The sequence below is a fragment of the Lepidochelys olivacea genome, assembly GCF_965140295.1.
Source record: "Lepidochelys olivacea isolate rLepOli2 genome assembly, chromosome: 8".
Lineage (NCBI taxonomy): Eukaryota > Metazoa > Chordata > Testudines > Cheloniidae > Lepidochelys > Lepidochelys olivacea.
In genome coordinates this window covers 41,856,710-41,876,511 of record NC_140418.1, presented here as the reverse complement: position 1 = coordinate 41,876,511, position 19,802 = coordinate 41,856,710, and the positions used below count along the sequence as shown (strand labels likewise).

The window sequence follows — 19,802 nt, the reverse complement described above, 5'->3', positions numbered from 1 at the left end:
CAAACCCTACGTGGCTGGTCGGCAGCCCCAGACTCCCACTACACGGCTGCCACAGACCCTCACCATGTGGCTGCTGCAATCCCTGGCCTGCAGGCCACCCTTTAGCACACAGCTGAGCTGGGCTGCAGCTGTGTGCTAATTGGGCTGCAAACTGCTGAGCTAGACCAATGAGGGGTTGTGTCACTGCCTGCCCAGGAACCTACGTGCCCCAAAGTCTCTGCTGCTGTGCTTCTCTTGTCTGGATGTGCCCAGCCAGCAGATAAGCCTGCACTGAGTGTCTGTGGGTTAAACAGCTCTGATTCCAGCAGCTGCGTTGGCACCCCCAGCCACACTCTGATTCACCTGGGAAAGTGACCCCAACACACACATCAATCCCAAATGTCCCCCAAACCATCTGCCCTGAAGTGTCCAGCCCTCTCCTGAGGCACTCAGAGGAATAATACTGTGTATTCACCCCTGTAAGGAGACAAAAGCACATCACTGCTTATTAGCTTAGCTGGGGGAAATACACCCATCCCTAAGTACAGGACTAAATTTGTTTATTTGAAAAATAAAACATGTTTATTAACAAAAGGACATAGGTTAGGGGATACCAAGTAGAAGGAATAAAGTTAGGATTGTAAACCATCAAAAGTAAAAATATGCTTTCTAACGGCAAAGACCTAAATTAACAAGCTACAGTCTTTTGCCAACCTTCATTCCTAGAGATTTCAGCCTCCCTGGCTGAAGGACCCAGCTTTCTTACCTTGCAAGACCTCTGGACCCTGGTATCTGTCCAGTGATGGATGCCAAGATGGCTTCTTTTCCCTCCATACAGCTTCCCAAACTCTGTGTTTGTGTACTGTTCTTCCCTTCCTGTGGCCTGCCCAGCCCCCTGCCGATTCATATGTCAATGGAGCTTTCATTGTTTTTGGTCACACCTTGCTTAATCTCATTGGAGACAGGTAGATAGCTGCCTTTCCTCTAGTCTGGGTGGGAACCTATTTCTCCCTGTGTTTGGTCACAGACTTTTAAAGCATCATATCAGTGAATATCCGTATTTCCTCCTATTGCGCTAATACAAACACTTCACAATGATACTAATTACTAGTGTCATAAGCTTTCAGACAAGCCCTTTCCTGATACACTTTGATAGTACAGTAATATTGCCTATAATCAGATGATGTAATTACTTATCAGTAGAGATCCAGCTCCCCCATCTTTACAGACCAGTAAACCTTTGCAATGTATGCTCTGAAAAGTAAATCGCAGACCACGCTTCTTTTTCCTGCTGGGGTATAAATACCATGCTGTCTCGTCCCCCACTTGTTAGCTTGATAGAGTTGTTTACCCTTTTACATATGTAAATGGACCTTCATTATCCTTACCTGAGGACCAGAATGATCAGAAAACTGCTTATTCCTTTGTCTAGGGCATGCTGTGTTTATGCATTGCTTGCCAAACACATTTTAAGAATATAATTCTAGCCTACGTCCATAAATTCTGCAGAAAAGGACCTGGGGATTACAGTGGACGAGAAGCTGGATATGAGTCAGCAGTGTGCCCTCGTTGCGAAGAAGGCCAACGGCATATTGGGCTGTATTAGTAGGAACATTGCCAGAAGATCAAGGGAAGTGATTATTCCCCTCTATTTGGCACTGGTGAGGCCACACCTGGAGTATTGCATCCAGTTTTGGTCCCCACACTACAGAAGGGATGTGGAGAAATTGGAGAGAGTCCAGGGGAGGGCAATGAAAATGATTAGGGGGCTGGGGCACATGGCTTACGAGGAGAGGCTGAGGGACCTGGGGTTATTTAATCTGCAGAAGAGAAAAGAGGCAGGATTTGATAGCAGCCTTCAATACCTGAAGGGGGGTTCCAAAGAGGATGGAGCTCAGCTGTTCTCAGTGGTGGCAGATGACAGAACAAGGAGCAATGGTCTCAAGTTGCAGTGGGGGAGGTCTCTGTTGGATATTAGGAAACACTATTTCACTAGGAGGGTGGTGAAGCACTGGAATGGGTTACCTAGGGAGGTGGTGGAATCTCCATCCTTAGAGGTTTTTAAGGCCTGGCTTGACAAAGCCTTGGCTGGGATGATTTAGTTGGTGTTGGTCCTGCTTTGAGCAGGGGATTGGACTAGATGACCTCCTGAAGTCTCTTCCAACCCTAATATTCTACAATTCTATGAACTCTTTGTACAGAGCCTGTATGTACATCATGCAAGAATATTAATGATCAGTGACAGGTTTCAGAGTAACAGCCGTGTTAGTCTGTATTCGCAAAAAGAAAAGGAGTACTTGTGGCACCTTAGAGACTAACCAATTTATTAGAGCATAAGCTTTCGTGAGCTACAGCTCACTTCATCAGATGCATATCGTGGAAATTGCAGCAGACTTTATATATACACAGAGAATATGAACCAATACCTCCTCCCACCCCACTGTCCTGCTGGTAATAGTTTATCTAAAGTGATCATCAGGTGGGCCATTTCCAGCACAAATCCAGGTTTTCTCACCCTCCACCCCCCCACACAAATTCACTCTCCTGCTGGTGATAGCCCATCCAAAGTGACAACTCTTTACACAATGTGCATGACAATCAAGTTGGGCTATTTCCTGCACAAATCCAGGTTTTCTCACATCCCCCCCACCCCCATACACACACAAACTCACTCTCCTGCTGGTAATAGCTCATCCAAACTGACCACTCTTCAAGTTTAAATCCAAGTTAAACCAGAACACCTGGGGGGGGGGGTAGGAAAAAACAAGAGGAAACAGGCTACCTTGCATAATGACTTAGCCACTCCAAGTCTCTATTTAAGCCTAAATTAATAGTGAGTTATTAGTTTTCCAGTGTCTTCCATGCCACTTTTTAGATACAGATTATGACACCAGTGTTAGGTGTAGTGAGTATGTCAGGCCAGACAAGAGCTGCTGAACCACCAATGTGTCTCAGTAATTAATACTGCCCCAAGGCATTCTGAAGAGCATTTGCACAGCTACCTGAGGGGATTAAAAAAGTTTAAATGATAATGGATAGTGTTTGAATTTGGGCTGAACATTTTACAGAGCACAATGCAAAATTCTGTAGGAAGCAAGAGGAAGCCTTAAAATGTTATAAATTGGTGTAATAGAAATTTTCTCTATTGGACATAAAATGAGCAAGGGTGTCTTGACTGCTGACCCAAGCACAATAAAAGCAAGAGTTGAAATGCTTGCTTCAGAATTGAAAGTGGGTCTGCAGAGGTTTAGGAGGTTAGTAAACTAATTGGAAAAATTAATGCCCAAACTATCTGTGGGTCATAAACTTGGAAGGAAATTGGTGGGAAATGACCTTTCCTGTCCCTGGGAAATCAGACCCAAATAGCCATCGAATACTGGTCTCCATTCACCAGTTTTCAAGTACTCTGTTATTCAGCCATTTGTGCTGTCAACTAGAGGCATTTTCTGAAGGCCCAGGTGCAGGCCTTCTGCAGGAAGCGCAGCCAGTTGCATTCACGCTGAGATCCCCAAACAGGGAAGAAGGAAACCAATTCCATACTGAAAAGCAGATGCTGGCAATGGATGCGTTGTCTTAAATCCCACATAGAGGAGTATGAGAAAAAAACCATTAAGGCACTTACTATAGACTTCTGGAAAACAATCTATGTGTTTAACACCCCCATGAATCGAGTGTATGATGTTGAATTTACAAATCTATATGAACACATTAGCAGAGCAGTAAACAGACCACCACCTAACTGCCATATTGATGACTATGAACCTCCTGTGTGTGATATCTAGCACGCTTTCCAAACTCACAGAATTTCAGATTGAATACACTGATGAATAGGACCTCTCTTGGGTAGGGAGTGGTTTTTCGTATAAGCTGAAATAGATGGATTTACAGTGATCAGCCAAAGAAAGGACAGGGCTACATTTGCGATGGATATCAAAGGCCAGGGCAGACTAAGCCTCCACTGACCCAGGCTGTGGCCCTGCCCATGTTATACCCTGAGGCCTCCCCCTCTTCCCTTAAGTGGGCGGGGGCTCAGCTCCAGCCGGCAGCCTGGAGCTTGGGCCTGCTGGCACCCACGGCAGCACTCAGGCTGGCCAAGGGGGTCGGGCCAGCAGCTTGGGGTGGTGCTGGGGCCAGCCCAGCTCTGGGAAGTTGGCTGGGGTGGGCGGCCCAGAGCTCCTCCGGCCACAGGTGCAACTCAGGGCTCCTCTGGCTGAAGGGGGTGGGACTTCAGGTGAAAGGGGTGCAGTCAGAGGGGTAGCCTCGTCAAAGGGGAGGTTCACCTACCATCCATGCAGGGCTAAGTCCCAAACTGACACCATACTGGCTATTTAGGGAAGCAATTAGTTAGGGAAACACTTACCTGAAGGAGGAGGACTGATTTTTCCAGCAGCACTGAAAGAAAGTGCCTAGCAGTTATCTAGGAACTGAAAACGATATGTGGAGGGCGAGGGACTAGACTGGGAAACACACTCAGACAGTTCCTTGTGATGATATAATATAGCAGGTTCATACACAGCTCTTACAGCGGGTTACAGAGGTGGTCAGCGTCTTTATTCCCAAAACTGAAGCACAGAGAAGGGGTCCACGGTCACCCAGCAGGCCACTGACAGAGCCAGGATTAGAACACAGGTTTCTGAGCTCTACATTCATGCCCGACCCGGTACCTGATACTGGCTCCCAGTATGATGCACATATTTGCTTCAAGAGAGCATACTCTAAAGAGCCAATCCTGGGTCATTACCTCCCAGAGAGAAAATGGCAAAGGCTAGGAGGGGCCTTTGAACTGAACAAAGGTTCCTATTTGTTAGTTTTGAAGTCTCCAGGAACGCAGCCTAGTAATTGCTCAATAGCAAACACAAGCAAGTGGCCTGCTGATTCCCCATAGGGCTTAAAAAACCCAAGCTGCTGAAAGCCCATGCCCAGTATTGCCAGCCCCAAACAGTCAGAAATCACAAGTCTTACCCAAAAATCAGGGGCTTGGGTGTTCTGGTGTTTTTAAAGTTTAAGTCACATTTTTTGTTTTTTGCTCTTCCCCGCCATCCCCAGCCCTCACAAACGTACATCGAGTCCAGCAGTTTTTGCCCCTACTGCAGGAGCTTATCTCAGCTTGGAGATGCTTTGTGCTAGGCACTGGACAAACTGAGCAAGAGCCATTGCCTGCCCTGAAGAGCTGACTGGCCAGCGCAGAGCAAAGTGATGCCATATGTCCTGTGCCCAGCTGCACTGTCCAGCAGTCACAGCCTATGCCACACATGGCTTCGCATGCAGTTCCTAGGGAATCTGGTGTTCATACAGCTTCACAACAGATCCTGGCACCGATCCTTCCCCTGAGCTGCCTGGGAGGAAGGGGATTTGCAGTGGGGAAGGGGATGATGGGAGTTAGCTATAGGCAAACTAAACAGCTGCCTAGGGAGGTAGATTCTGCCTAGGGTGACCAGGCCAAACCTGAGTGAGTGGTGCTGCAACCTGCAAGAGTTGGCCTCCCTCACTTCTACCATAACCACTCACCATGCCCCCACTCCCTTCCTGAAAGTCTGATGTACCCCTGTGTGGAGAACCTCTGTCCTAGAGGCTGAGCAGGGCAGGGGAAGAATACAGATGTCCTGCCTAAGACAGCAGATTGTCTTGAGCAACCACTGCTCTGTGTAGCAGTTCCACCATCAGGGAGCTCCCCTCTCTGCACACTGGAAATGGCAAAATATCCCTCCAATCCATGCTTCTCAGGCTCAAATCCACTGACAACTGCACCCTTCTCTTAAAAGGACAGCCCCCCCTTACCAAAATACAAATAATAAACATGCAACAGTAAAACAAATATTAACACAACATCCACATTCATAGGTAAATGAATACAGAAGCATTGCAATAATTACTCTGAACTTCCTACACTAATTTTCTTACAAAGATGTGACTTTTCCCCTCTCTCCTACATGTGTTATTAGCAGCCTTTGAACCTGTAGCCTTCAAATCCACAGCATAGACTGCTTCCTCGTCAGCTGTAAGGGGAGGAAGCATGCTGTGTTCTTCCACCAGCCCAGCCCACACAAGGAGACACAGCGCCCATGGGGCCAGTGGGTTACACCAGTCGCTGGGACACTGCAGTGGGGCACTGGGCATCTGGATTCTGGCTCTGGGAGAAGGTTTTGGTCTGGTGGTCACAGGCAGCAGAGCTTATATAATAGCACCTGTGTTTGGGTCCTCTCTGGGGACTAAATCTTGGACCTCTGGATGTAAAAAAGCAGAGGCTTCTAATGCTTGAGTTAAAACCCAGATCTCTTAGCAGGCAAGCAGTAGCAGAGTCACAAACCTTTATATGAGATCAAGCTGCTAAAGAGTGCCCCAGTGCCACGCTGTGTTGTGGAGAATTACAGAAGTACCTAATATGACATGTTCCTTCTGAAAGGCAGATGGACAAGGTGGAAGAGACTGGAATTCTGTTTCCAGCTCTGTCCGCAGTGACCATATGCAAGATCTCAGCTACCTTATCTCTGAAATTGGTGAACAGTTACCCCCCATGGATATGAACTTTGGCCATAGTAATGGCCAAATATTACCACCACCAAATGAAAGAGCTGAGACTTCAACTCTGGGCCTTGTGTGGTTGCACACCTTCCACTGGGCTACATGGCATTGTAGAGAGGAGTGCCCCAAAAGTCACAGGAAGGCTGGAATGTATTGCAATACTGCCTTCAACAGGAGCCCATATCATGTTATTTGTGAGAGTTAGCAGCACTGCATAGTGGGCCCCAATTATCCACTGCTGATGCCTGGGGATTTCCTTTTGAGCAGCTCAGCGCACCCCCAAGGTGCCCCCAGAGTAAATATTGGGGCAGCTCAGTAAGCAATGGAGACAGGGGCTTTGTGCTGTGTCCTCTGACAAGCCTGACTCTGGAGCGCTCTCGAACCATGACAGGCTAGTCCAGGCTCCCCTTGCGCAGCTCTAGTCCCACCATGGCGGGGGCTGCCGTGCACCTCCCAGTGATGCATGTTTTGCTTGCTTGGCAGAGGATGAGTCTTTCAGCGGTGATCACACAGTCGATTTGTTGATTGAAGATCAGCTGTTGAGGCACACCAGCCATGAGCGGAGCAGCACCACGAGGACACCAGCTCCAGCAGAAGGGCCTCTGACACTCCGAAACATCACCCCCACCATGGAGTACATCTCACAAGCTGCCCTTGCCATTGCTGGGTCCCCAGTAGCAGAAACTGCCACAAGGTCTCCACCATTGTCCTCCGCTGCCCCATCCCTCTCCAATGAGCTGACACCAGCACTTACCCCTACAGCTCCCACCACCGTTGTAGATCAGCTCCCAGCCACGCTGGAGACCACCACTGCACCTGGAGCCATCACCACGGGTGCGTCAGTAGATGAACCAGCCACATGGACACCAGCAACTGCGACACAGACAGGTACACAGGCACCCACAACTGCATCAATCCTACCCACAGCCAACCTCCGCAAAGCTACAATTGCTATGGCAGCCACCACGGTCCACATCTCGACAACAGCTGGGACAAGCGTGGCTGCCTCCAGAAGTGAGGAGTCAGCTGCTACTGCCCCTCCGACGCCAGCCAGCCCTACACTTCCTGCCACGCCCAGACAGAACCTTGACGAGGAAGATCTGAGAAGCATCATTGGTGAGTCAGTCCTCCTCCACTCCTCTTGGGTCTTGGTCTCCAGGTAAGTTTGTTGTGGACCAGTGTGTGGAAGAGGAGGTGTGCCAGAGGTTGAGGAGGGCTCATTGCAAAAATAGCTTGGAACAAAGGGCCTGTAAAGAAGCATGAACAGCAATATTTTGGCCCAGCAGGATGCCAACAGCAGCTGGAGTTAAGGACTCAGAGGAAGGGTGGCCCAGTGGTTAGGATACTGGGCTGGCATTTGGTCCACCTGTGTTCAGTTCCCCACTCTGCCAGCATTGCCCTGCGCGACCTGGGACACAGGCTGAGTGTTGCAGTGCCGGGCTTTAGGGGTCCTGCTGCCCAGGCTCCCGTATGGTGCACGGGGAAAGTGAGGGGCCGAAAATAAAAAAATTCACAGTAGTCTGCACGCTGAACAGGGAGCTGCCTAAAGGAGCCAGCAGAAAATGCTGGGAGAGGGTGCGGCCCCAGCCCTGCCCAGAAAAGGGACTTAGGCCCCTCAGTACAGAAGAGAGGCCCCTCTCTGTGAAGCCTCTCCCATTGCCAGGCACCAATCAAGGGCAGTCTTCCTCCCAGATAACCAAGGCAGAGGCGCTCCCTTACACCTAGTGCCCAGAGCACTCACCCCCACTGGGGGAAAGCCACATTTGAGTCTCCCACTGAGACTTGAATCCAGGTCTCCCACGAGTGCCCTGACCACTGGGCTACAGCATGCCTCATGCTGCCGTTGTCCCCAGTGACTAGTCAAGCCCGGGGCAGTGCGACTCCTGCACAAAGCATGGGGGGCAGGGAAACCAGGACATTGTGACCTCTATGGGGTGGGAGACACACTGACATGCCCCTTGCCCTCCTTTCTGCCATCCTGTTCCCTCCCTTGATATACACATGTGCTGCCTGCCACCCCCACACATCCCCTGCTGTCCCCCTGCACACACTCACACCTGCCCACTGCTGTCCCCGACACACATACTCCCTGCTGTCCCTTTGACACTCACTCACACCCCCTGCTGCCCACACACACACACCTGCCATCGCCCGACACACACATACATGTCCCTGCTGTCCCCCTGACACACACACACACACACGCACCCCCTACCTTGCTGGCCTTCTGACACTCACACCTGCCCCCTTCTGTCCACCCCACTCACATACACCCCCTGCTGACCCCCAGATGCATTCACTCACACCACCTGCTGTCCCTTGGATGCACACACACATGCTTCCTGCTATCCCTCTGATGCACACACACCTCCTGCTGTCCCACCTGACACACTCACACCTGCCATTGCCCCTGACATACTCATACACGCCCCTACTGTCCCCCTGATACACCCCCACCCACCCTTCTGGCACTTACACCTACCCCCTGACCCCCAGACACACTCACTCACACCCTGCTGTCCCCCAGACACACTCACACATGCCCCCTGCTATGCGTCTGACGCTCACACCTGCTGTCTGCCATCTCCCCCGACAAACACACCCCCTGCTGGCCCTCTCACACACCTATCATCTCACCTGCCATCTCCCCTGATACACACACCCTGCTGTTCTCAACACACACACACACCAGCGCGACCCGACACCTCCCCTTTGTCCCCTTCACACACACACACACACCCCGCTGTCCCTCAACAGACACACTCACAAACACCCTCTGCTATCCTGGCTGGGCATGGCCAGGGCTCCCTGATTCTACCTGACTGGGCATTGGCTGGGACTGGCTGGTGCAGCCTGGCTGAGGACTGGTCGCTAATGAACAACACACAATCTTATCAGTGATGAAGCACTCATCACTGTATCTGACTGGATGACACCACAAGTTCTGTGCCAGCCCACCTTGCCCGCCCAAGGTGCTCAGTACCTCACAGATCTCAATGGGGCAAGAAGGCATCTGGCACGGCAAATGGGAGAGAGGCGACTCAGGTAAAACAGCTTCGTTTGAATCCTTTCACCTGCCAGTACAAACCAGAGCCAAAGCAGACATGGATTTTATGCTCATTTACAGACCACCACTGAGAACAGGATTCCTAGAGGCGCTCCTGGGCAGGAATGGTGTCCCTAGCCAGAAGATAGGAATAAGCAACAGGGGATGGATCACTTGATGATTACCTGTTCTGTTCATTCACTCTAGGGCACCTGGCACTGGCTACTTTGGTCTGACCCAGTAGGGCCATTCTTATGTGTCATCCTGGGAGATTTCACCAGGCCAAGGCTGCAAATGCAAAACCCCCAAAACTCTCCTCATATGTCTCCCTGGACTTTCACAGGTCAGCTCTCGTCCAGCCGGTCACACCCTGTCCTTTAGCTTTGACCGAGGCATCAACACAGAGGTCAGGACCACTAGCCACTGGCTTAGACACACCGTCCCCTATTAGGCAATGGTGCAAGCTCATCCAGTATGCAGACAAGTCAGACCAATGATCTTGATTTGAGTACAAAGTCTCAGACTCTCACAAATTCCAAAGCCTGCTCAAGGATAACAGCACCCCACCACAGGACAAGGAGCTGAGTGTCTGCTGAATCACTAGCTTGTGCCACTAGCCTCAGCCATTGACACACTGGCTCCTGTGACAAAGTCCCAAGCCTGTATAGGTGGGTCCTGCACTTCCAGGTGGATTTAATGGCCTCAGAAACCCACAAAGGCCCTTAATGTGACCTCCCTTTCTTAGTGTAACAGCAAGAGTTACAGCCTACCTAGCTATTGTCATCACAGGCCAGTATGGAAAAGGGAATACCCCACAGTCTCTGTCACTCCATTGAGCTTAATAGACACAGTTCAACATCCCACCTGGAGCAAGTCCTGCTCCCCCTCTCAAGGGGTGGGGTTTTTTTTTTGGTTTGGGGGGGGGGGGGAAGAGAAGAAACCTAGGCCCACCCACTACTCTAGGTTCCAGCTCAGGGACCCTATAGTAGCAGCTGTTGGTAGCTTCCCCTTCACCACTAGAGCTGCTCTGACTCCCTGGGCCACTTCCCCATGATCCCCTTTTCTAACTTCACCCTAACCTCAGGCTTCAGCAATACTTCCTCTCCTCCAACTCCTTCCACCTTGGCTTACCTAAGGGAACTGGAAGGAGCGCTTTTAAACAGTATAAGTCGAACCTTGATTGGGTCCAGCTGTCTCCATTAGCCTAGGTGTTAATTGGCATCAGGAATCTTAATTGGCCTGGAGTAGCCTTTGTTTGGCTATCTGGGGAACAGGGATCTGCTCCTCCACAGGCTGACCTCCCTGCTTTCCCCTCTGGCCTAGAGAGCAGTCCCTGCTCTGGTCAGTCAGGGAATAGAAACCTGTTCATCCAGTGACCAGTAGACCCACTTTTGGCTCCTCTGCTGAACCCAACTGGCCTGGAGGGAGCGGGGGAGGAGGAGGGAGATTGCTGCTCCTGGGCCTTGGGCTCTTGCTGCTACCACTCCAGCTGCTCTCCTGGCTGGGCTGGACACCACCCACCCCCTTCTCTGCTACCTGGTTGCTGGCTAGCTGCTGCCCCCCCCCTTGGGTGCTGCAACTGCTCCAACTACAGCCCCTGGGGGGGGTCTGGCCTGCTCCCCAGAGGGGGGAAGTAAGAGACGCCTGCCCCAGCCATTGCTACTGCTGCTGAGGACACCACCACCACCTGTGAGGGGTCCTTTTTGCCTGCCTGGCCATTAGGCTGCTGCCTGGAGCTGCTGCCACCTTTGCTGCTTGGAGCTCTTGCTAGACCCCAAAGGAGGAGGGGATGAGGCCATCTGCTGCTGGGGGAGTGCACAGGGACTCTGGAGACCACTGTGGAGGGGGCCTTAAGACTAAGTAACTTTTGAACTGTGCTTTTGTGGTGGGGGTTTTGACTGTGTTTGTGGGGACACGGGGTGTGGCATGGAACCTGACCCCAGTCCATCTGTGTGTCCCCCCCAATTCCCACCACCACTGTAGTTGCTGCCCCCTCAAGCTCCTGCCTCTGGGACTCCGCTGCTTGCTTGGCTTGCTGCACCTTTCACCACCTTTTGGGCCAGAAGCAGCAGCCAGCCTGCACTGACTCTTTGCAGGCGCAAGTGCCCCCTCCCCCCTGGACTGACCCCCTTCAGCAAGCCCCCAGCTTTGTTCCTTGCTATTTGCCCCTTGCAGCCTTTTTGCCCTCCCTTTTACCCCAGCACCTCGCTAGCTTCAGTTTGTTTGCCTGCCCTGCCCTTTTCCCTCCGCAGCTTTTGTTTGTTTGCCCTGCCCCGGCCTCTGAAGCTAGCTCCTTGGTTCCCTGTCCTACCTCCAGCCTGGTTCTCCCCCCTCCCCATGTGGTACCCCTGCCCTGATTGGCCCTTTGCTCAGTACGCCCCTGCCCCCTCCCATGCGCTTGTGCCTTTCCCCTGTTTGAATTTGCCCCTATCTCACTGCACCCCTCTAACGTTGTTATGACCCCCTTCCCTTAGTGCAGCTAGAGGAGCCGGATTCCTGTCCTGAGTCAGTGACTGTCCCCCACAAGCCCTTGATAGCCCCCTTGTCCAGCCCATCCCTTTTGGTGCCCTCCTCCCCTGCCTGCAGCCTAGCGTGGAGGAGTGGTCGACCTGCCTCCCCTTTCCCCTCCTCTCTCTGGTGTTTTCCCCTCCCTCCCTGCTCATTATGGTGGGTGGGGCCCCTCCAGCTGCCCCTCCCCTGCCTGCCCCTCCGTCACCCCCCCCAAGCCTCTACCTCTGCTGCCGCTGCCAAACCACCTGCCACCGCTGGGGTGCCAGCAGCAGCAGGCACAGGGGTGACCTCTGCTGCAGCCACGTCCCTCGCCCCCTCAGATTCGGGGGGAGCCCCCCCAACTGGCGGGAAGGGCCCGGGTAAGAAGAAGGGGAAGGGCCCCGCTAAAAAGACCAGGCCCTCCATGGCAGGGGCTGTCTCCACTGCCGCGGCCCTGCCACTGGCCGCGGCGTCCCTCCCCGCTGCTCCCTCCACCAGCTCTGTGGGTGCCCGGCCCCCAGGGCATACGCCCAGGTGGCGGCAGCCCCCGCACCTGCCGCTATGTCATCTCTCCCACCCACCGCCTCCGCTACCATCTATAGTAGCTGGGGCCCCTTTCCCACCATGACCAGGAAGCACAGCGTCCGTTGCCTCCTGGTGCCCGCCTCGCCCCACGTGGAGACGTATGTGTGGGCGTTGGCAAGGGTGGTGGGGCCCATGGCCATTGTGGCGGCCTCCAAAATGTATGGCAAGATCGTCTTCTTAGCGTTGGAGGCCACCGCCCAGGAGGCGGTGAAGAAGGGCCTGGCAGTGGTGGGCGTGTTCGTCCCCCTGGAGCCACTAGAGGACCTGGGCGTCCACCTGGTCCTGACCTCCGTCCCTCCCTTCCTTCCTTCCCAATGCCGCCCTCTCCCCCGCCCTCTCCACCCTGGGGAAGCCCATTTCTATCATGAGCCCTCTCTCACTGGGCTGCAAAGACCCCGCCCTCCGTCACGTCCTCTCGTTCCGCCAGCAAGTGCAGCTTCAACTGCCACCAGCGGCGCATGATGGAGAGGCGCTTGAGGGATAATTCTTGGTCCCCTACCAGGGGGCCCATTATTGGCTGCATTATTCCACGGGGGAGGCCTGGTGCTACCTCTGCCGGGCAATGGGGCATGTCCGGAGGGACTGCCCCTTGGCCCGGCAAGGAGGGGCATCCGGGACCCCCGGCAGGGCACCGGCTCCGTCATCGCCGGCACCCCTGGCTGCCCAGTGCCTGGAGCCACCCCTCCTCCTACTCAGTCCACCAGTGCTCCCACTCGGGCCCAAGGGGTGCTTCCCCCAGTGCACCCAGATGAGCGGGAGAGCCCCGCCTCTGCTGCCTGCCATCTGGCGGGGCCCCCAGAGCAGGGTGCGGCAGGGATACCACGAAGCTTGGGAGAGGGCCCGCCCTGGGGGAATCTTCCCTCCCTCACTGCCTCCCACAGTCCCTGAGCCATCGCCCCTGCCCCCTGCCCCGACCCCTGTTAGCTGGCCCCCGGATGATGCCATGGAGCGCTGGGTCCTAGTCCAGGGGAAGCGGGGTAAGCGGAAGGCTCGAGCTCCACTCCTTTCCGCCGATGCGGAAGCCCCCCAGAAGGCAAGAAAGGGGGGCACCGATACCGAGCCTTTTGCCTTGCCTGTGGGTGCGTTCCATCCCCCGGTACTGGCCGGGGAAGACGTGGCAGCACATGAGGGCAGTACCACACCTCCATTGGAGTCCCTTCCCTCCAAGGCCCCCGATGGAGCCCCTCCTGCCCCGTTACCATCTGGAGCCCCTGTGAGCCCTGGGGCGAGCGTCGCTTCGGGCACTGGCGGGGAGAACTCCAGGGTGGTGGAAGGAGAGCTCCCTTCCATCTACGAGGAGATCGAGGCCCTGGGTCTGACCCCAATCACACAGGGGGAGGATGACCCTCTGCCAGCGGGCCTCGAACTGAGCGACCTCACCCCAGCCCCCCCTTCTCCATGATCCCTCCCCCTAACCACTGCTTCCGCTCCCGCCTCTGAGGGTTCCCTGGGCTCCTCCATCTGCCCAGCCGCGGGTGGCACCCTGCTGACAGCCGCCGAGCCTACTGAGGTGACGGCTGGCGCCATCACGGAGGGCCCCCTTCCAAACCCCCCAGATTCCTGAGCTTGCCCGAGAGGGGCCATTTCCCAGCGGCCTGGCTACTGGGGCCCAGGATCGTGCCTTTGCCCCTCTCCCTAACTCTGCTCCTGACCCCTGCCCTGCTCCTACTCTGAATTCCTGCCCTGCCCCTGATGCCAGCCCCATCCCAGTCCCCTCCACCTCCCGTGATACCAGTGCCGCCCCTGGGGCCGTCATCTCCTCACTCCTAGAGGATAGCCCCCAGGGAGCTCACCAGGGGCTGCTATCTTCCCTCCACCACCCCCAATTGAGCTGGGGTTTGAGGGGGACCGCGTGGTGCCAGCCCATGGGGTGCCACATCGGGAGTCTGCCCCTTGACTGCCTGTCTCGGTGGGCCACGGGACTGTGTCAGTGGTCACCCCTGGAGGAAAGCTGGGGGCTAGTGATTCCGGCCCCCCATATGCTGCGAGAGGAGAGGATGCCCCCCCCCCAGGATACAGTGGAGATGTGCGGGAGGGCCAGGGCCTTCTACGCAGGCCTTTCTCCCTGGATACGACCGATCCTAATGCTTGCAGAGTGCTCTGGGATGAACTCCCAATGGTCAGTGTGGGCGACTGAGACCGGCTAGAGCTGCCTCTCACTCTGGCCGAGTTCTTGGGAGCCCTCTGCCGCATGCCCACCAATAAATCTCCAGGCATAGACGGGCTGATCATGGAGTTCTACTGCGTGTTCTGGGACGTCCTAGGCCCAGACCTAGTCACTGTCTGGGCTGAGTCTTTGCAGAGCGGGGTCCTTCCTCTTTCGTGCAGGCGAGCCGTGCTCACCTTATTGCCGAAGAAGGGGGACCTCCGCATTTTATGAAATTGGCGTCCCGTCTTGCTCCTCAGCATGGACTACAAGGTCATAGTGAAAGCCATCTCGCTGTGGCTAGGGTCCATGCTGGCGGATGTGATCCACCCAGACCAGACCTACACCGTCCCGGGCCGCACCATCTTTGACAACCTGTATCTGGTCTGGGACCTCTTGAAATTCAGGTGTAGGGACCGTCTGTCATTTGCCCTCCTGTCCCTGGATCAGGAGAAGGTGTTCGACAGGGTGGACCACGGGTATCTCCTGAGCACCCTGCGAGCGTTTGGCTTCGGACCTGTTTGTGGGTTTTCTCCGGGTGCTGTACGCCTCTGCAGAGTGTCAGGTCAGGCTCAACTGGACCCTGACCAAACCGGTCAGCTTCGGGTGAGGAGTACAGCAGGGGTGCCCCCTCTTGGGACAGCTGTACGCTCTGGCGATTGAGCCCTTCCTCTGTCTCCTTCACAGGAGGTTGATGGGGTTGGTGCTGCGGGAGCCGGAGCTGTGGCTGGTCCTGTTGGCGTACACCGACGATGTGCTCCTCATGGCCCAGGACCCAAGCGACTTGGCATGGGTGGAGGCTTGCCAGGCCATCTACTTGGCAGCCTCCTCCGCCCGGGTCAACTGGGTCAAGAGCTCTGGCTTGGTGGTAGGGCACTGGTGGCAGGCGAGCTCCGTCCCACCCGCGCTTCAGGCCATCTGGTGGAGCGCAGGTCCGCTGCTCTATTTCAGGGTTTACCTTTCTGCCACGCAATCCGTCTCCACGGGAGAACTGGCATGGTTTAGAGAGCAGGGTGGTAGAGCGGCTCCGGAGATGGACAGGACTACTCCAGTGCCTCTCCCTTCGAGGGAGGGCACTGGTGCTGAATCAGCTAGTCCTGTCCATGCTCTGGTACCGGCTCAACACCCTAGTTCCGGCCCCGGGTTTCCTGGCCAACCTCCGGACATCGATTCTGGAGTTCCTCTGGTCATTACTACACTGGGTCTCTGCAGGGGTTCTCCATCTACCCCTGGAGGAGGGAGGGCAGGGCCTTAAGTGTCTCCACACTCAGGTCCATGTCTTCTGCCTCCAGGCCCTGCAGAGGCTCCTTTATGGTGCAAGTAGTCCGGCGTGGAGTGTAGCGGCACAGGAAACTGCTCGGGTTTACCTCGACCGGGTCCTAAGAGAGGGCGCGCCCCACCCACCCTCCACTCCAGGCCCTCCGGCCCTTTTCATTAGGCCCCTGCCCCGTGGACCCGACCGACCCCCCCCCCGCCTCTTTACTGTGAGCCAGCTACATGAGCTGCAGCCGGTCCGTTTCCAGACCACACCAAGGAAACATCTATACACGCTCGTGCTCCACACCCTTCACATCCTCATCCTCGTGCCCCGCCCCGACATGAAGTGGCGGACCTCCTGCCACCTTTAGAGGGTGGGCCGGCCTATATTCTACCCTGGTCCTGAGGCCCGCCAGGGATATTAGTTGGCAGTTCCTTCCCGGAGCTGTGAGCACAGGCGTGTACTTGGCGCCGTTTACCCCAATCCCAAACACCTGCCCCTTTTGCAGCATGAGGGAAACCCTGGCACACATATACCTGGAGTGCACCAGGCTGCAGCCCCTATTCCAGCTCCTCACAAATATTTTGTTAAGATTTTGGTTGCACTTTCCCCCTCACCTCCTTATCTATACACTCCATATCCTTGGCCCCACAAAGTCACGGGACCTCCTGGTCAACCTCCTCCTGGCCCTGGCTAAAGTGGCCATCTATAAAACCAGGGTGAGGAGGTTGGCCGAGGGAGTCTGCTGTGACTGTGAGGCCTATTTCCGATCCTCCGTCCATTCACACCTCTAGGCAGAGTTCCTCTGGGCGGCATCCACTGACTCCCTTGATGCCTTCGAGGAGCAGTGGGCGCTGTCTAGGGTTCTCTGCTCGGTGTCCCCATCCGGTTCCCTTCATTTGACCCTGTTGTTCATTAGTTGTCCCCCGTAATTATTTGATTTTCCAGGTCCTGTGGACCCCCCTCTTAGGCTGGGGGGGGGCGATCCTTTAGCAGTGGGACTTCCTGGAGCCCAATAAGGCCTCTGGCCTGGAGGGCGGTAGGGGGCTACTGTTAGGTCCTGGGCTCTTGCTGCTGCTCCAGCTCCTCCCTTGACTGGACCAGACCCCCCACCCCCTTCTCTGCTTCCTAGCTGGCTGGTGCCCCCCCCAGTTGCTCCTGCTCCTGCTGCAGCCCCTTGGAGGGCCTGCTGGCCCACTCCCCAGAGGAGGGGAGTGAGGGACCCCAGCTGCTGCTGTGGACACCATCACCACTTGAGAGGAGTCCTTCCTGCCTAGCTGCTGGAGCTGCTTTTGTGTTTGCTGCCTGGAAACTGCTGGAGCCTCGAGGAGGAGGAAGAAGGGGACCATCTGCTGCTGAGACAGCATGCAGAGACTCTGCAGATCACTGTGAAGGGGGCCTTCAAGGACTGAGTAACTTTCAAACTGTGCTCTTGTGGTGGGGGTCTTGACTGTGTTTGTGGGGACATAGGAGGTGTGGTGTGGAGCCTGGTCCATCTGTGTCCCTGCCTTCCCTCCACCCTACCCCCACTGACCGCTTATCATCTGCCTCATCTCCTGCCTCAAGAACTCACCTGCTCGTCTAGCTTGCCACGCCCTTTCGCTGCCATTTGGGCCTGAAGCAGCAGCCAGCCCACACTGACTTTTTGCAAGCGCACATCGGTGCACGTGCCCCCTCCCCGGTCTGATACCCCCCCACAGCAGACCCCCAGATTTTCCCCTTACTGCCTGCCCCTTCCAGCCTTTGCTCCCGCACTTTGCCCCAGCCCCTCAGCAGCTTTAGTTTGTTTGCCTGCCCCGCCCTTTTCCCTCGCAGTTTTGTTTGCTTGTTTGTCCTGCTCCAGCCTCTGAGGCTAGCACCTTGGTTTCCCTGTCCTGTCTCCCCCGCCCCCCACCACCATGGTCCCTCCTGCCCTGATTAGCCCCTTGGTCTGTGTGTTCATGCCTCCTCCCATGCACTTGTGCCCCTCCCCTGTTTCAGTTTGAACCCTGGTATCACTGCACCCCCCCCACCCACTGCTATTATAACTTTCCCCTCCCCTAGTGCAGCTAAAGGAGCCAGAATCCCATCCTGTGTTGGTGACTGAACCCCATCCCAGTCCTTGCCTTCGTAGCCCCTCCACACATCCAGCCCTCTCCTTCTGGCACCCTCCTCCCCTGCCTGCAGCCTAGCAGGGAGGAGTGGTTGACCTGTTCCCCATTTCCCCTTCTCGCCCCACCAGTGTTGGGCCTCCCTCCCTGCTCACTATGGCGGGGGACAAGATGGGTGGGACCCCTTGAGCAGCCCCCACTGCCCCTCCTCCACCTGCTCCCCCCGTCATCCCCTGTGGCTCCCACCTCAACTAGTGCTGCCAAACTACTTGCTACTGCCCCCGCTGGGACACCGGTGGCGGTGGGCAAAGGGGTGGACTCCACGGCTGCCGTGTCCCTTGCCCCCTCTGATTCCGGGAGGGGGACCCCCAGCTGGTGGAAAAGGCCAAGGGAAAAAGAAGGGCAAAGGCCCTGCCAAACAGGCTAGGCCCTCCATGGTAGGCGCTGCCCCCTCTGCCGTGGCCCCACCACTGGCCGCGGCATCCCTCTCCATTGCTCCCTCTACCACCTCCGCAGGTGCCCCTCTGCTGGCCCCCAGGGCGTACACCCATGTGGCAGCAGCTCCCCTGCCTGCTGCTACATTATCTCTCCCGGCCATCGTCTCTGCTACCATCTCTGGCAGCCGGGACCCCTTCCCCACCTTGACCAGGAAGCATGGCATCCATTGCCTCCTGCTGCCTGCCTCACCCCACGTGGAGACCTATGTGCAAGGGTGGTGGGGTCCACAGCCATAGTGGCGGCCTCCAAAATGTACGGGAAGGTCATCTTCTTCCTGGCATCAGAAGCCACCGCCCAGGAGGCAGTGGAGAAGGGCTTGGCGGTAGGGGGCGTGCTCATCTCCCTGGAGCTGCTGGAGGACCTGGGCGTCTGATTGGTCCTGACCTCTGTCCCCCCGTTCCTTCCTAATGCCGCCCTGCTACCTTGCCTCTCTACCCTGGGGAAACCCCTCTCCATAGTCAGCCCTCTCTCCCTGGACTGCAAAGACCCCGCCCTCCGTCATGTCCTCTCGTTCTGCTGGCAGGTACAGCTTCAACTGCTGCTGGTGGCACATGATGGACAGGCGCTCAAGGGGTCCTTTCTGGTCCCCTACTAGGGGGCCCGCTGCAGGGTGCATTACTTTACGGGGGAGGCCTGGTGCTACCTCTGCCAGGTGATGGGGCATGTCCGGAGGGACTGCTCCTTGGCCAGGCATGGATGAGTGTCTGGGACCCCTGAGCCCCGGCAGGGCGCCGGACCCATCATCGCTGGTGCCCCTGGCTGCCTGACGCCACCCCTCCACCTCCCCGACCCACCGCTGCTCCCGCTTGGGCCCCAGGGGCATCTACCCCAGTGCACCCAGATGAGCGGAAGAGCCCCGCTTCTGCTGCGTGCAGTCTGGCAGGGCCTATGGAGGAGGGTGTGGCAGGATTACCGCTGGGCATGGAGAAGGCGTGCCCCGGGGGGGGAGTTTTTCCTCCCTTGTGCCACCTCACCACTACCTCCCTGAGTTCCCACGCCACTGCCCCTGCCCCCTGGCCCAACTCCTGTTAGCCAGCCCACAGATGACACCATGGAGGGCTGGGTCCATGTACAGGGGAAGCGGGGCAAGCAGCGCAAGTGGAAGGCTTGAGCTCTGCTCCTCCCACCTGATGCGGAGACCCACCCCCCCGCCCCATCCGAAAGACCAGGAAGGAGGCCACCGACACC

At 55.9% G+C, this 19,802-nt stretch overlaps 2 protein-coding genes across 4 annotated transcripts in view; one reads left to right on the top strand and one right to left on the bottom strand.

The window, feature by feature from the left end:
* The window catches only part of ATF6 (activating transcription factor 6), a 419,899-nt gene that overhangs the window by 42,348 nt on the left and 357,749 nt on the right, over positions 1–19,802 (bottom strand). The window lies entirely within an intron of this gene.
* OLFML2B (olfactomedin like 2B) overlaps positions 1–19,802 on the top strand; it is a 96,898-nt gene that overhangs the window by 63,129 nt on the left and 13,967 nt on the right. For all 3 annotated transcript variants that reach the window (XM_084636797.1, XM_084636796.1, XM_084636795.1), the window contains one exon: positions 6,985–7,617. In XM_084636797.1, coding sequence (XP_084492923.1) covers positions 6,985–7,617 — 633 coding nt within the window. The remainder of the gene's footprint in view (positions 1–6,984; positions 7,618–19,802) is intronic.